Raw genomic sequence first — 15498 nt, forward strand, 5'->3', positions numbered from 1 at the left:
CTGGCTTAAAGTTTCTTTCCTCAGTTCTTGAGGTTGACAGTAATACAGAAGACTGAATAGAGAAGAAACCAGACCAAACAGACCAAATCTCTTTTTGCTCTATAACTGCAGTGTGACCTTGGGCAGCATTTTGAGAGGCTCCATCTTCCTATGATTCCACTGTGATGCTCAGCAGCTATGAAATTCAAACCCTAGGCCTTGCTTCTGCACCTGCCCAACTTTAAGGGCTATATATCATTCACTTCAGCAAGAATGCTTCGACAGTGAGGAGAACAATTTTGTCTTATGCAGCTGGAACAAACCAAGAAAAACAGTTTGTCCAAAGGAACTAGTGGCAATTGCTTTCTTCAGTGCCCATAAAAACTATTACAGGGAGGAAGCTGGGGGGCCCTGATGGGACAGTTCCAACCTCCAGCGAAGTCCAGAGCCTCGGTCACACTTGGGAAAGGGTTTAAGATAAATTTTATGCCTAAAAATCAGGTTCTCCATCTGGATTTAGGCACCTAAATAAATTCCTCAGTTCTCAGGGGGTGCTGGGGAACCTCAAGCTGCTATAAAATCCCAAAAATGATTTGCTAGGACATAGCAACTCTGAAATTTAAACTCTCCTGGTGCCTGACTTTTGGCAGCTGCACAAGGAGGGAGTATTTGGGATTGTTTACCCTAAAACAGAACGCTCTGGCACGAGGGCCAGCAAAGAGCAGACTGCAGTTGTAGCCAACCAGGTGCCAAACCAAGCAAATAGATTCGAAAGGGAAGATTCCTTAGGAAATACATTCCATGGAGGAAAAAATCCTCAGCCTTGTCATCAGCAAAATGGAATTAAAATCTGAGGCTGCTGATAGAGCCCCACAAACAGCCAGGAAATGTTTTCCTTCTCTAAAAGAGGGAGAAAGAAAGATACCGTCTGTCTAATCTGCTAATGCTTCACTATAAAGCCATTTTCCTGTGCTGAAGCTTAGGCTAGAAGTCAGAATTTCCATTTCAATGCTTACTCTCTTTTTGTTGGTTGGGATTGAGAGAAGAGAAAGCACAATATACGAAAGTCAAAAGCTATTATGACTTGCTTAGTGACAGGGTAAAAAGCTCTTTATGTATTTTTTTTCTTTTTTAAAGATATGCTAAGTCAAATGTACTGAAGCAGGACTGGCACCTCTTTCAAACTGCTGAAATGACAACACGCTTTTATCTGGCCTTTTCAGTGCTTCTTAAACTGTCATTTATTTGTCACAACAACAAATAGATTTAGCTGCCAGGGACATACCACGCAGACCGTCTGTTCAATTGTATTTCAAACTGGATTTACACTACCCCAGGGGAGCTATCCTCATCCATTCATTTTATTTCCCCCATTCTATGAATTGGATCATTAGTGGGAAGTGGAGAATTATCTGCCTGGTCGTTTACTACTAAGCATTTCATTCAGAAAAGGAAAAAAACAACCAACCAAACCAACACGCATACACAGCACGACAGATGGAATAAAAACTGCTGCTGTTCTTTCCCGTTGAAAATTGCTGTTTTGCTGGTACCAAACTTTCCCTGTGAAAACTTTCTGACTGTTCACATAAGCTTTGCTCCCACTACTGCATGCGCTGGGAATTCAGAGGTGGGGTGAGCATCGCTGCTTAATAATTCAGCTGCTTTGGGATGCTCCTGCTGCTGGAAGCTCCTGTCTCTGCACGCTGGCAGGGACTGCAGCTTTGCCACTGCATACAGACAAGCTTGAACCTCCTGACCTCGAGAGCACCCTGTGAGTCTCAAAGGCACCAGCCTTTATTCATAGGATGGTTGTGGAGCCAAGGTGCTGCTTTTGCTTGTTGTGAGGGGAGCTGCAGTGCATCAATACGCAGAGGTGGGGAGAGAAATGCACTGCTTGGACTTGTAATCAGCATTCTGCAGCGTCTTGAATTCGTGGCATAGCGCTCAAAGCTTCAGCAGATGCCTTTTCCATTGTAGTCAAATTCAGATCACTGAGGAATATTACTTTTATGAGCAAAGAGACACTCAGCTATCTCATTGCCACCTGGAACATCCCAGGTGAGGGGGTTGGCATGGCCGAAGTGTGGCCGGAAGGGCAGCATTTGTCACAGGAAATCAGGGGGGCATTCTGCAAACAATCTGAGGGAGCCTTTCTATGCATAAATAAGAGGCAGCAATCAAAAGTACCACGACGAGAAGCAATAAATCAAATAGCAACTGTTGACATTTTTTGGATGAAGCAAGCGTTTTACACAGGAGCAGGGGTCTTCCCTCTCCAGCTCCCTAGGGTCTTTGACAAAGACAAATGAAATAAATGATTTATTCATGTTTCTCAGTGCTGTTTTTAAAGGAATCTGCATAATATGGAGTTTTAAAGAACGACCTCACTGAAGCCCCCCCCAGTAGGGAGAAATTACCTGTTCATGTGAAGGGACACCTACCATATCTGGAACTCTCATTTTTTGGCAGATTAGCTCGAAGAATGAAGTTGTTCAAGCTGTTCAGATAGGCTGGAAGGCTGTGATAACCTTCGGGATTATACCACACCTGCACACGACAGAGAAATTGAAGCAAACTGGGAGATAAATTGTGACTGATAACATTTTGCTTTGTTCTTCTTGCACAAATGAATCAGCCCGTAGCTGTTATCTCAAGACATAAGCTCTACGAGCTCAAGTCCCATGATTAAACCACATCAGGTACCAAATGAGTATAAAAGCACATTTCATTTAAAACATGAGCAGTCCCATCAGCTTCATTTGCCTTCCGAGGGAGAGGAAAAGAACTAACTGGATATGTGATATAAAAGCACAGATATGTAGTTTCTTTTCTATCAAACATCAGCTTCCCTTGAAAGCAAGTGGGACCAGATTGTTTTAGGGCAGAAAACACTGCTCTTCTCATTCAGCAACAGCCCTTCCTATAGTCATGATCACTTTTTGCCAAAACCACGATAAACTGCAAGGACTGAGGGTCTTGCAGACCAGAGGAGATGCACTTTGTGGGGATTTACCCTCTTTAGGAACAACTTGCAGCATCCGGATTAGAGGTGTAAATTACTTCCAAAGCACAAAAGGCTTAGGCTATTAAGATTACAGGCTTCAATACAGCCCACAGCACCCACCTTTGTATATCCCCAAGTTCTACATGCTCAGTGACTTTATTCTTCTTACCCTAGCAGAGCAAGTACTGCTAAAGAAAGAGGGGGCTGGAAGTCAGCCTTGCTTCCAGTGCTACCAAAGTTTCAGGTTTCTAATCTGACACTTGATTAGCAAATAGCAAGAGCTTTCAGATCTAGAATTGAAGGGGTGAAAACAATTGAAAATTGATTACATGAGCTCTGAGCATCAGCAAAACAATAAGCAATGATTCCTGTAATTCCCTTTGACTGGGAACACCTCTGAGAACAGCACTGCTTTTGCAGGAACACTTTCCAGGTAAGCTAAGTTTAGCATGGAAACAACAGGAACTCATCTGCAACTCTCTCCTACCTCAGATTTCAGCCTTGGCGCCTTTAATGCTGATGTGTTACAACATTTTCACTGAGCAGAAACAGAGAAATGGGTAAATCAGAATGTACAAGCCAGCCCTAGCAAAGCTACATACGTTCTCCCATGAGATAAAGGTGCCACGAACCAATCTTTTCACATCTGGGTAATAAAATTATGACAGCAGAAAAATTGTTTCCTATCCGCAAGAGAAGTCAGACCAATAAAGAAGAACAGGAAGAGGAGAGAAAATGAACTGAAAGTCATCTCTCCCATGCCAAGCTGCAAGATTTCAGATGTTTTCCCTCTCTCTTCTAAAACATCCCCAAACTCAACATCACTCCAGTGGAAGTGAGTTACCTTAGTCAGTGTTCTGCTGGGGGGCACTGGCTTGATATCAAACTGGAGATCTCTCGTCAAAGGCATCCCAAAACTCCAGCCACCATACCTGAATGAAAAATCCAGAGGGAAATGCACTGTTATGTTCACCCAGAAGCTGTAACAGCGTGGCTGGTGTATGTTAGCATGGGCTCCTCAGAGGCATACATGCACTGCATGTCACCATAGTCTCAATTGTAGACTGACTTGAAAGAGAAGAACTTATCACACTACATGGCGTGAGATATGCCAAGCCAACACTGCTGCAGGAGCCCATATCTGGAGAAAACAAGGGAAACAAACTCAGCAGTGTTATCACAAAACTGCCTCAATTTGAGAAGTATTTTGGAGATGCTTACTTACTACACTGAAACAAGATGATTGCTTCTTTTCCAGAAGATGAGCAGCTCAGGTTAAATCAATGGACAGGTGAACGTATTCCCTGACAACCTCAATGGCAGGCTATTTTTGCCCTACAACATGCTGTGCAGCTGCATTGCAGGCTCCAGACACAATAATAGTTCTAACAGCCCCATTGTGCAAGAAAACACTTCAATTCTAACCTCCATCCAACACGGGCATTTGTTTAAGTTGTTTAAGTGAAGTGCACACCAAGACTCTCCAGACAATTAAACCTAGAGGAGAATCTCTCCCCAGGGTTTTTTACCTCATGACAGGCTGTGTCAGATTTTCCTCTTCAGAAACATTTCTGAGCCAGACAAAAGCCCATCTACAGCCCCAGCCACCAGCTCATTGGGTGACTGACATGTTATCCCCAGGTGCTCTCTGCTATGATCAAGCAGAGCACTTAGTGAAAACCTTTAACTCTATGCTTCTAGTGCATTTTACCTCCTTCCACTAGATTCACAGAAGCTATCAGCAAAGGGGTTCTGCTAAGCCTTGCCTACACCATCCCCTCTTTAAGTACAGGGATATAAGTCTAAAAGGATGCTCGTAGTGCAGTTAAGAGAAAGAATGGAGATGCATGCCATACCGTTTCTGCAGGAAGTCTTTGGTGGTTGCCAGAATGTAGCTCTCCACGTTGTGCCCTGTAACGTTATAAAGCATTCGTGTAGAGAAGGTCCTTCTGTGAGGGGGGGTATAGTTCTTCTGTGGGCACGTCTGAGAGGAGACAAGGGAACAAAGACATCAGTGATTGTGCTTTATCTGTAAAGCTCACACAGCAGGACAGGGCTGAGAGCTGACAACGGTGACATTCTGGTCCCGGGACCAGTGCTTATAGAAACCACAGGGCCAAGACGCACAGCATCCAACCCAGCGTGCTGTTCTCGGTGTATTTAGAGAGGTGCTTCAAAACAACCTTTGCTTCAGTCTACACTTCAGATTCACTGACATTAGCAAGACCTTGAAATGTGCTTCATGCTAGGCAGGAAGATTTTTCCTGAATTAACTCTGATCCCTTTTAGCAGAGCTGCAGTGACTGCACTGAAGGCAAAACAGCTCACGGAGCACAAAACTCCACGGTGGCCTCAAACTCTCACCTTGCATTTCACAGCAGCTACGCTTTACATTTTAACTTTACTGTCAGTCATTGGAAATATTTTTCAAAGCTTCAGAGAAACCTTGGATTGGTCCCGAATATATAATTTAACACACTGAGGGTCAAAATTGCACTGACTGCTTCATAAGGTTGAAACGTCCTCCACTGGACAGCATGCTGGCTGCTTCCTTCAGCTCATCCATAACAAAAATCCTGGCCTCCCCTATTGTGTATCTGTTCAAAACTCTACATCAGAATACACAAAACAGCTGCCTTCATGCTGAGGAACACCTGCCTGTGCCTGCTAGAGGTGAGAATCAGCTTTGAACGTTACCCTGACTTAAGAGAGAATTGATGCCAGTACTTCTAACGATGTGAAATTAAGTACATGCCCAGTAAAGTGCATAAAATAGCTGTGCTTGAAGACATGTCTAGGAACTTCTGACTAAGTACATGCTTTATCTTACAAACAGTATCATGCTGTGCCTGGAGTTTGGTTTCTTTCTGGAATAAAGCTGAAGACAGGTGAACAGCACTGTGGGGAGGAGAGATCAACCTAAACTGGACACATTAAGTTCTAACTTTTTTTAGTCAGAATCTGCCTTTCCCCCCTGTGCATCTAAAGACATGGAGCTCAGCAGGACCCATATCTGGTCCTGAATGTACTACTGCAAGGCAAATAACTAATATTGTTAATCACTACTATTCGTAACGTGGAATGGTGCAAAAGCAGATGGATCCAGTAGACTTTGCATACAGTTAAATTCTAGCAGTAATAGCTGTGCTTTCATATAATGACAGTGCTGTATAAAATGCAATTTTCCTCTTGAATATACACTCACCTCTGCTAAGTGGGACAATCATACAACATTCAAAAACACCATTAAGTCTTTTCCTACAGAGGTGAGCAAGGCAGATATATGAGCATGCAAATCTTCTGAGGTTACTGTTTCCTTTCCTGTCCCCAAGCTCTGTCATTATCCAAAGTACAAAATCAACACGACCAGAAAGGGACAGATGGGATTTTGAATACCAAGTTCCCACAGATCCCCCATTCCCAACTTGCTGGTTTCCCACCAAACTCCCTCTCTTTTGGGTTTATTCCAATTACCTGGATGCCATCGGTGCAGTTGCAGGCAGAATACTTTGTTGAGGGGTCTCCAGTGGTGATCCATGGGCCAAGCATGTCTTCATTTAAACACTGCCTGAAAATGAACACATTCTCCTCTGAAGGTCTCTATAGCCAGAAGTGCATATGCTACTAAGATGGCAGTAAGAAGCTTCAGCAGAAAAGGAAACCTCCTTTTGCCTGCTCTGGAAATACCTGTCCTCCCACTGATTTGGTGGAGAACCCTCAGCACAGTTCCCCTTGTCTGGATTCATCCAGCTGATTAGAAAGAACCCAGACACTGCTTTCATTCCCGCAGCGGTTGGCCAAAGCCAAAATCATCTTCCAATACAGAAATAGGGGACAGAAAGTGCTGCAATGGGCCATACTGACAGCAGCCTCTACAAATACTCAGCATAAACATTTGCGTGCTGATGTGAGGCACACTTGAGTACATAACCTGCTCTGGATTGTGTTACTATTGAAAATTCATCCTCAGAGCCCCAAACAGTCCAGTCCTCATAGGACAGCTTTGACTTATGAATAATAGCTATGCTGAGAATGTAGCTATGAGCAGAGCAAGCTTGCACCAGCCTGCCAAAGGCTGCTTAGATATCTGTAGCGTGCTTAAAGAATCTGTAAGTCGGTCTGGAAAGAGGCAAGAAACATTTTTCCTCCGGCATCCACGTATGAAAATTCTGCAGACAATCAAGGATGGAAAGAGGTCTGGTGGCTAATGGAGTGACATCAATTCTCTTGCAGACTCAGGATTTAAATGGGAAATAAAAAGACAAGAAGTACTTACGAATTGCTTTCGTTCATGCATGTGTTATCTGTCCCAGGGAAAGAAAGCATCGAAGCAACTAAAGCATTTGTTGTTTCATTGAAATTCCTACAATTTAACAAACAAAAAAACAAAAAGGAAAATGTTCAGGGTATTTCCATCACCACTGAGCAGAGGAAAGATGTCTGAAAGAAATGGGATTTATTTAGGATGCTAAATAAATGTCCTGGTGCTAGCCCTGCAAACTACTTCAGTCCACGCAGCACATGAGGGCAGACACACAGGTTTAAAAGAGCTGCTCATTGCCTATAGTTGCACACCTACCCCTGTGACTCACTGCCTCCAGATCAAAGCCACATACAGAGAAACTTCTGAACAATCAAAAACTCTGTTTCCATGGAAAAAGGATCCACAGACATTTCCAGACATGACTCCTCATCTCAATCAGTTCTGGCACCAGTGAAGTCCATTCGCTTTAGGTCATTCAGGAAAATGCATTTGTCTCCCCTGCAGTGATCTACCAGGAGAAGCAGGGAGCCTTAGGAACAGAGGACTCAGAGACACGTGGCTCATCTGCCCATCCAGCAGTACTGAAGCAGAAAGGCATGAGCAGTCCCAGGAAAGAACATCTGACAGCAGACGGGTGATTTGTAACAACATTAGAGATGGATTTCATATTGCTTTCTAAAGAACCACTGGAGAAACGCAGTTTACCTCATGAAACCAGAATGATACAGACTGTATTCATTATGGTAACCAGATATTTAAGCACAGTTAAATCAGTAAGTGGTGATGTGTTAATCATGCCCTTCCGTTCACTGCATGCCTTGGACTAGTGAGTCCTGGACAGGACAGCAGCACATCTTCCTGTACTGACAGAGAGGCAATCAGACAGATCACAGGATAGATGGAACTTGATCCTATAGCTGCAGTGTTGGACCCAACTAATGCTGCACCTCCATTTCAGATTGGGGAAGATTGAACACTTTTTAAAAACCATTTTGAGGCAGGATGGATGTCACAGGGACAGATGGCTCCAATGGCAAACACAACAAAGAGTATTTCTCACATATTTCACAATTAATTCCAGCTTACAGATTGCTTTTCTAAAGCTTTCTGATTGCTGGTGTGAGCCGAGCCATCTCTCCAAGTGATACCCCTAGGAAGAGGATTTTATCACTGCGTTGTCTGCACAACACCTTTCTGCTGTACCTGCTGAGGAACAATCCTGATAGAAGAACTGGGCCTTGATGGGTTGAAGGCTGAAAAGGAACACCACTCACCCAAAGAAGTCTGCCTGATCTGATGTGCCATACAGAGAGGGGGAAAGAATCAGCTCCGGGTATTCGGTCTCCTTAGTCCTCAGCGTTCCAAGTCCCATTGCTGCCATCACAAAGAGGACTGGGAGGATGACCTGAGCAATGAAGCCTCGCACATCGCGCCGGGTATGGTGGAATCTCTTAATGAATAAAGCTGATGTCTTCTTAAGCAGCAATGGTAAACCCTGCAGGCTCTTAGATCTGATCAGGAGCTGATCTGGGTACAAAAGAACACATTTTGCCACGGATCAGTATTCATGACATGCAGAGAACTGATGCTCACTGGAACTTGGGAGTTACTTTGGCTGCCTGTTCTCCTTTTCAGATGGAAAAATCAAAACTAGTAAGCTGGACTGTACCCCATTTGGACAGAAGTCAGGTTTTGGCTCAAGTAACAACACATAACACCAGTTTTTTGCTTGATTTCAAATGCACACACGTAGCATGCACATTTTGACATCCTGCAAGACAAAAGGAGACTTCCAGATACAAGAAGTTATCTGCACCCTCTCTACTCAGCTACAACTTTTGTACTTGCAAACTGAAAATTCTTATCATTCAGAAAGGACGTCCCAAGGCAAATCAATAAGGGAATTCATTAGGAAACAAGAAAACAAGGCATAGAAACTAATCAATCACATGCATAGACAAGGTTGCAGCATGAAAAAAGCAGAGCTGAACCCTATGTAACCTATTCCTCTGTATGAAATATTAACCTGTATAATACAACAAAAGGCAAATCATCTTCACTGCTTTTGTTAGGGGTATCATAAAATACTTTTCTATGCATCTGTGTTACCTCTTACAGATTTGCCCATTTACAGTGCAGGTCAGCTTTGAGAAGTGAGTACAGAAATACTTCTGTGTTGTCCCTTAGCAGCTTCCTTAACTATAAATGATATATCCATAAGCAAAAATCATCTCCAGTTTGTCAGAAGGGATGTTTCGGATGTTTTTGGGACCATGCCACCTTGGGCAGCTCTCAAACCCTCAACACTCAGACACTGTTGATTCTCTTCTGAAGGTAAATCTATCCCAATGTGTGGCCCTTTTTGCTGTGTGGCTTATACTGCAGTCGCTGGGACAGAACAAAAAGCAGTGGGGAGGATGGAGCTCAGAGCTGTGCTGCTTCTCCCATGAAGTTTCTCTCAACTTCTACTAATTGCGTAGAAATAATCCTCTGCATCAATTACAGCAATTGCTTTCAGAGCCATACATTTGCTACTTCACCCACACACTGTATTTGATTAGATTAAAACTGGAATCAATTTAAAGGGAGGCGGATGCAAACAAAACCCCTCTGTAATTTGTTCTGTGATTCAGACATTCCAAACCAGTGGATCTAGACAACCGTAGAGTGCTGAGCTTCTAGGGTATCAGTGGCTTTGTGTTTCTGGTTGGATGAAGTGTGTTTTTAAACCAGAAAGAGTCCATCTGTCACTGTTTGCATTCTCTGACAAATCTGGATTAAAACCTGGAGGTAATTTAGTACCATCTCTTTCTGTGAAAGTATCCGTGCTCACAGACATTTCGTCCCCGCCGTTTTGGCCGCTGGCTCCAGGCCCTCGCTGGGATAGTCCTGCATCTTCTTGTGGGTCCTTCCCCAGCTCTTTTGTCAGATTGAGAAATACCTACAGAACAAGAAAACATACAGGGAAACTGGTCAAAAATACTCAGTACTCCAACATCTCATTCTCTAAGTAAAATGCTGAGAGGTGAGACGGTGGTATGCTTTGTGCACTACTAGATGCATAAATTTATGCATACATCTGCACCTTCCCACATTCATAACTACAGAACAATGAGTAACAAAACCAATTTCTTCCCTTCCCTGTTACTCCTACATCCAAAACCTGCCACCACCTACCTCTTCCACAGTTGTGTTTGAAATCCCATAGCAACCAAGGTGGAGATCACTCAAGCTGGTATCGAGGGCTCTGAGAAGTGCCTGGTAAGCCCCCGAGACTGTGGACTTGAAGGGGGGAAGCACGTACACGAGCTCTCCACCAATATCCTCCTTGAGATAAGCCTCTGGGAGGTGGGACTGAATCAGGGAGGTCACTGCTGCGGTGTCACACTCCTCTATCGCATTCTGAAAAAGGAGGAAAGCACTCTGTGTTCAACCAGAAGCTGCTGCTGTCAAAATTCCTGCTGCAGGGTTCAGCTCGGATCATGTCCTGATGGTGGGTGCTCTCAGCACAGACATGCAGCATTTCATTTTTAAAACCAAAAGGAGATGAACCCGGGTTTCCAGCATTTGAACAAGACTCAGGAGATGTGGCACAGACTCCCTGCCCCTTGTTGTACTCAGGAGGAGCTCTGGGCACTTTTTGGACTATGTTGAGCCCAGCTTGGTCCATCCACGCCTTACTGTGCAGACATAGCGGGCCTAGGACAGATGGACCACTTTGCACCAGCTAGAGTGTTTACAGTGAAGAGAAAAAGTCCAGCCACATGGGAGAATTCACACCTGAACTTGCCTGCCAGCACAAACACAATTGTTTTCCCTGTGAAGTACAGGGCTTGCACAAGGATCTCCTTTCATTTTCTCCATAGACGCTGCCAGTAATTTGGATGAGGAGCTGATCTTTTATGGTATTCATGTGTTATTCAGTGTGCTGGCCTGCCAACAGCACTGTAATAAATGCTTTAAGGTCAGAGTTCTGCCCTCCCTACAAAGAGCAGAACATTTTGCTTTAGGTCAGGTACTATCAATGGATCTGACAACTCTGAACTTCAGAACTCACATTGGATCCAGCCTTGCCTTTAACTATCAAGGAGGCCCTGCTCTCCAACAGAGCAGAGAGATGAATTTCCTGCTTCTGAGAGCCCCAGAGGCAGGTCTGATGGCCTCCCTGGGGACTGGCTTGGAGAGTGTCCCTCTGCTTCAAGGAAGATGCTGTTTGTATCTCTTCCCTGAGAAGCAGCATGCTCATATGCAGATCCTCCATAGATCTTTGGTGCCCCTCTGCATCAAACACAACCACTTTGGGACTGCTACCATTCTCAGCTCCTGCCAACAGATGTGCACAATGGACATGAAAACAAGCTAGGGTCCAGCAGGGAAGGGAGGATGAAGAGGACTTCACCTGGGTCACAGAAGGCTCAGATTCATACCTCTGCTTATCTTTGGGTAGCAGAGCTACCCAACACGTCCTACTTTCAAAATAGAAATTAGATTGGAATAACTATTTCATGGCAGAGATTTAAGACTGATAAGAACCTTTTGCAATGGACTTCATTTCTGTTGGATTACTATGACTCCCTTCCTTCCTTCCTTGCTTCCAAATGATTTATTTTCCCACCCAAGATGCCCATCATAAAAGCATACATTTAACTTCAGATGAGGCTGAAGATTTAGGACCAACTCTGACACGAACCTTCTTTTTTGTGAGCGTTAGGTGATATCCATCACCAAAAGTTTCCTTGAGGTAGAATGGAGACCCACAGCATTTGAGCCCTCCATGCTCTAGGAAGGCAATTCGGTCGCTCAGTACTTCTGCTTCATCTAAGTGATGCGTAGAGAGAATGATGGTTCTGCCTGGAAAAGAAGAAGCTGCTGTCAACCCACACAGAACAAACATACAGGATTACAAGAGATAGGTGAAAGCTGCACTGAATGATGTAGAGTTTCAGGTGAAAATCAGCTGCACTTTTATGGAATTAATAATAATTAGATGAAAAGTAACATTACTGAGGAGCTGAAAAATATTATTGTAAAATGTGCATTAAGGTAAAGATGCTTATCAAATGACATTGTGAATTTACAAGAAGAATGAAGAATGAATCTAGAGGATCTACAAGGTGTTTCCAGTCCCCCACAACTGGTTCTCGATGCTCTCCAAAACTCACAGCTCAAAACCACTCCATATCACAGAATGGCCAGGGTTGGAAGGGACCTCAAGCATCATGAATTTCCAACCCCCCTGACACGTGCAGGGCCACCAACCTCCCCATTTAATACCAGACCAGGCTGCCCAGGGCCCCATCCAACCTGGCCTTGAACTCTTCCAGGGATGGGGTATCAACACGTCTAGGGATGGGACACCATAATTTCAGGACACAAAGCATCTCTGCCTCTGGGCAGCATCTCATCTCATCACAGTACCTTTTTTATTCTTGGAGATAATTTCCCAAATACTCCTACGAGAGCACGGATCCACCCCTGTTGTTGGTTCATCCAGGATCACTACCCTTGATCCACCCAGCAGAGCAATAGCTATAGACAGCTTTCTCTTCATCCCACCAGACAGGGAGCCAGCCAGCTTATGACGATGGCTGTAGAGTCCAGTCTCCTTCAAAGTCCTTCAAAACAAAGAAAAAACAATCTCCACATGTTGCCCTTCAGGCAACTTTTAAAAGCAGAATATTTGAAAATATCCAAAAAGCATAACTGCAAATGAAGAACTGCTCAAGTACAGACTGCTCTACTGAATGGTCAGAGTGCACTGAGATGATTCATCCTGTAGGTAGCTCAGCCACTGAGATTTTAATTAAAAAAAAAAAATCTTTCTTTAGGACGTTTTCAAAGTTTCCATCTGACAAGTTAAGGTTAAAGGCTCAACCTCATCCACAGAGATCACCAAAATCCAAATTCTCTGGGATGTTTTGGCTGTTTCACTTCTCCGCACAACCATAAAGCTGGCATCATCTTCTAACTGGTTGATCAAATCTCTTTTTGGGGAAAACTGTAAAGAAGCAAGGATCAGACCCTTAGGTGTCTCCAAAGAACTGCCACAGAAGCTTGTAAACTCCTGGAGAAGAAATGTTGTTTTCTTACAGCCACAGATTTCAGCACTCAGTGTACTCCTCCAGTCAGATCAAGGCATTTATTTGAACTCTAGGCTGGGTTTGCAACAATGCTCAAAACCATTCGTTTGAGCTTTGCAGTGGTACTACTACCACTCTCTCTTCTCCCACCCTGCTGTTTTCATACCTCTTAACTTCTTGGTAGAGCTCCTCTTTACTCCAGAGAGGGACTTTGATGTACCCATAGAGCAGCAGGTGCTCCTTCGTGGTGAGGTAGTTGAAGAGCACGTTGTGCTGCATACAGATACCCATGTTCTTCCTGATAACTTCCTGATCAGTCTTGATGTCTTTGCCATAGACAATGATAGTGCCTGATGATGTAGGGAACAGCCCGGTCAAAATAGATCTGAAAGGGAAAAATAAGTAGAAAAGGAAGTTAAAAACAAAAAAAGAGAAAGCCCTAAGTACTTTTTCTCCACTCTCCTGTAGTTATCATTACTTGCCAAGCTTCCTTCCACCACTAGCACACTCCTTGCAGCCAGAAAACACTGAACACAGCTTCTTCTACAGTCTCTCCATGCTTTGGTGGAGCAGTGCCCAATTAACATCAAAGAGCGTCCTCCTTCCCCCTGTCTGTGGGATTGTGAGGGCTAGTACCAAGCTCACACACTGAGCTCTGGCTACTTTTCACATACACTTTTATCTTCCTTAAGGAGGTCTCTCCCTCCCTAAGTCAGACCACTGCATGTTCCTTTACATCAATACTCACGAACGCCCTTCACTTCCAATTGAATCACTGGGAATTCACAGAATGCAGTTACTCTTCATTCTTTGGGGTTTGTCTGCAGTATCCAGACGGTCTCATACTGCTAACCACTTCAGAGATTGAAAACCACATCTTCATCATGCTAACCACATCACAGCGCAGAAACCTGATTTCACTGCCATTATGAAGAAGGAATGGGGGAGGATATCCTGACAAGGCACCTCAGCGAGGGCAGCAATTTTGTCTAGTTCAAGCTAATTATTACCCACCAAGTAGTACCTAACAGACCTGAGTCAAACACCTTCTACGTGGAATGACTACCTGCACAATACAGGCTGGTTTTAGAGCTGTCCTGCAAGGAATAAAAGGAGAAGATGCACCTCAGACTGCCCTTCACCATCCCTGAGTTGCACTCTCTCCTGGGACTTTTAACTCTCATTAAAAAGGAGAGGAGAAGTACCTTGTGACCTTACTCAGGATTTGAAGCCTGCACTAAGTTTCAAGAAGCTATTATATTTTTCTGTACATCACCTTTGCCTACACTTACTATGAGGACATGACATGAATTTATAATAAGCTGAGATGAAGCACACATCTGTCTTGTCTTACTGTTTTTGGCTCTTCTGGGGCTTCTATTTATCACCTTAATGTTGCTTTCAGAGTGATGCATACATAGATATCAGTAGAGAAATCAAGTTCCACAGGTTATCCAGTGATGTTATCCAACACCTTAAACTATAATTTATAAATGGCAATGCTGGAAGGGCTGGAAGGCCAGAGCATTAACCTACTGCAATTCCAGCCCAGCCAACACACGAGTCTGTACAGTTGAAATATACCTTTATTAGGCTTTCTCACTAATATTAATATCACTTCAAATTTGGCAGGTGCACAGGCTACCCACATCTTTCAGAGCAACCCAGCCCCAGGCACCAAAGCCTCGTGGAACAAAGTGCTGGAACAATTGCTCTGCTGCGTATTACAGGGATCCTACCAGACTAAAAGGCATATTCCTAAGCAGAAAAGGACCTTCAGTTCTAGTAGATGAAGGGACTGCTGAGGTCATCTAAGAGTAAGATGAAACTACAAGAGAGATCTGTCCTAATGAAGCATTTCATTCAGCTTCCCAATGCTGAAAAGCCCCACTTGCTCTCATATGCACCCAGCTGAGCCCAACGGTACAAAACAATCCCAGCTTTAAAGGACACGTACATGGTTGTCGTTTTCCCAGCTCCATTGTGTCCCAGCAGGGAAGTTATATTCCCTTCATAGAAGTTGAGGCTTAAGTTGTCCACCGCAGCTTTGGATCCATAAACTTTGGTGATGCCATGGAGGGAGACTCCCAAGGTGAGATCAGTGGGTTCTGGCTCCAGGTGAGGCGGGGGGGCACCTTCAAAACCCAAGGGAAGGGTTAGATGACAGT

General features: G+C 44.0%; 1 protein-coding gene across 4 annotated transcripts in view; it reads right to left on the reverse strand.

The window, feature by feature from the left end:
* Positions 1-15498, reverse strand: part of ABCA12 (ATP binding cassette subfamily A member 12) — a 101315-nt gene that overhangs the window by 13549 nt on the left and 72268 nt on the right. For all 4 annotated transcript variants that reach the window (XR_007378441.1, XM_048952429.1, XM_048952427.1 and 1 more), the window contains 12 exons: positions 15288-15465; positions 13497-13715; positions 12669-12865; positions 11941-12101; positions 10428-10652; positions 10053-10191; positions 8525-8777; positions 7263-7349; positions 6461-6554; positions 4843-4970; positions 3831-3918; positions 2424-2529 (listed from right to left, as the gene is read on the reverse strand). Coding sequence is in view for 3 of the 4 variants with exons in the window: in XM_048952429.1 (XP_048808386.1) it covers positions 2424-2529; positions 3831-3918; positions 4843-4970; positions 6461-6554; positions 7263-7349; positions 8525-8777; positions 10053-10191; positions 10428-10652; positions 11941-12101; positions 12669-12865; positions 13497-13715; positions 15288-15465 (1875 nt within the window). In the remaining variant the exon portion in view is untranslated. The remainder of the gene's footprint in view (positions 1-2423; positions 2530-3830; positions 3919-4842; positions 4971-6460; positions 6555-7262; positions 7350-8524; positions 8778-10052; positions 10192-10427; positions 10653-11940; positions 12102-12668; positions 12866-13496; positions 13716-15287; positions 15466-15498) is intronic.

Source organism: Lagopus muta, chromosome 8, assembly GCF_023343835.1.
Source record: "Lagopus muta isolate bLagMut1 chromosome 8, bLagMut1 primary, whole genome shotgun sequence".
Lineage (NCBI taxonomy): Eukaryota > Metazoa > Chordata > Aves > Galliformes > Phasianidae > Lagopus > Lagopus muta.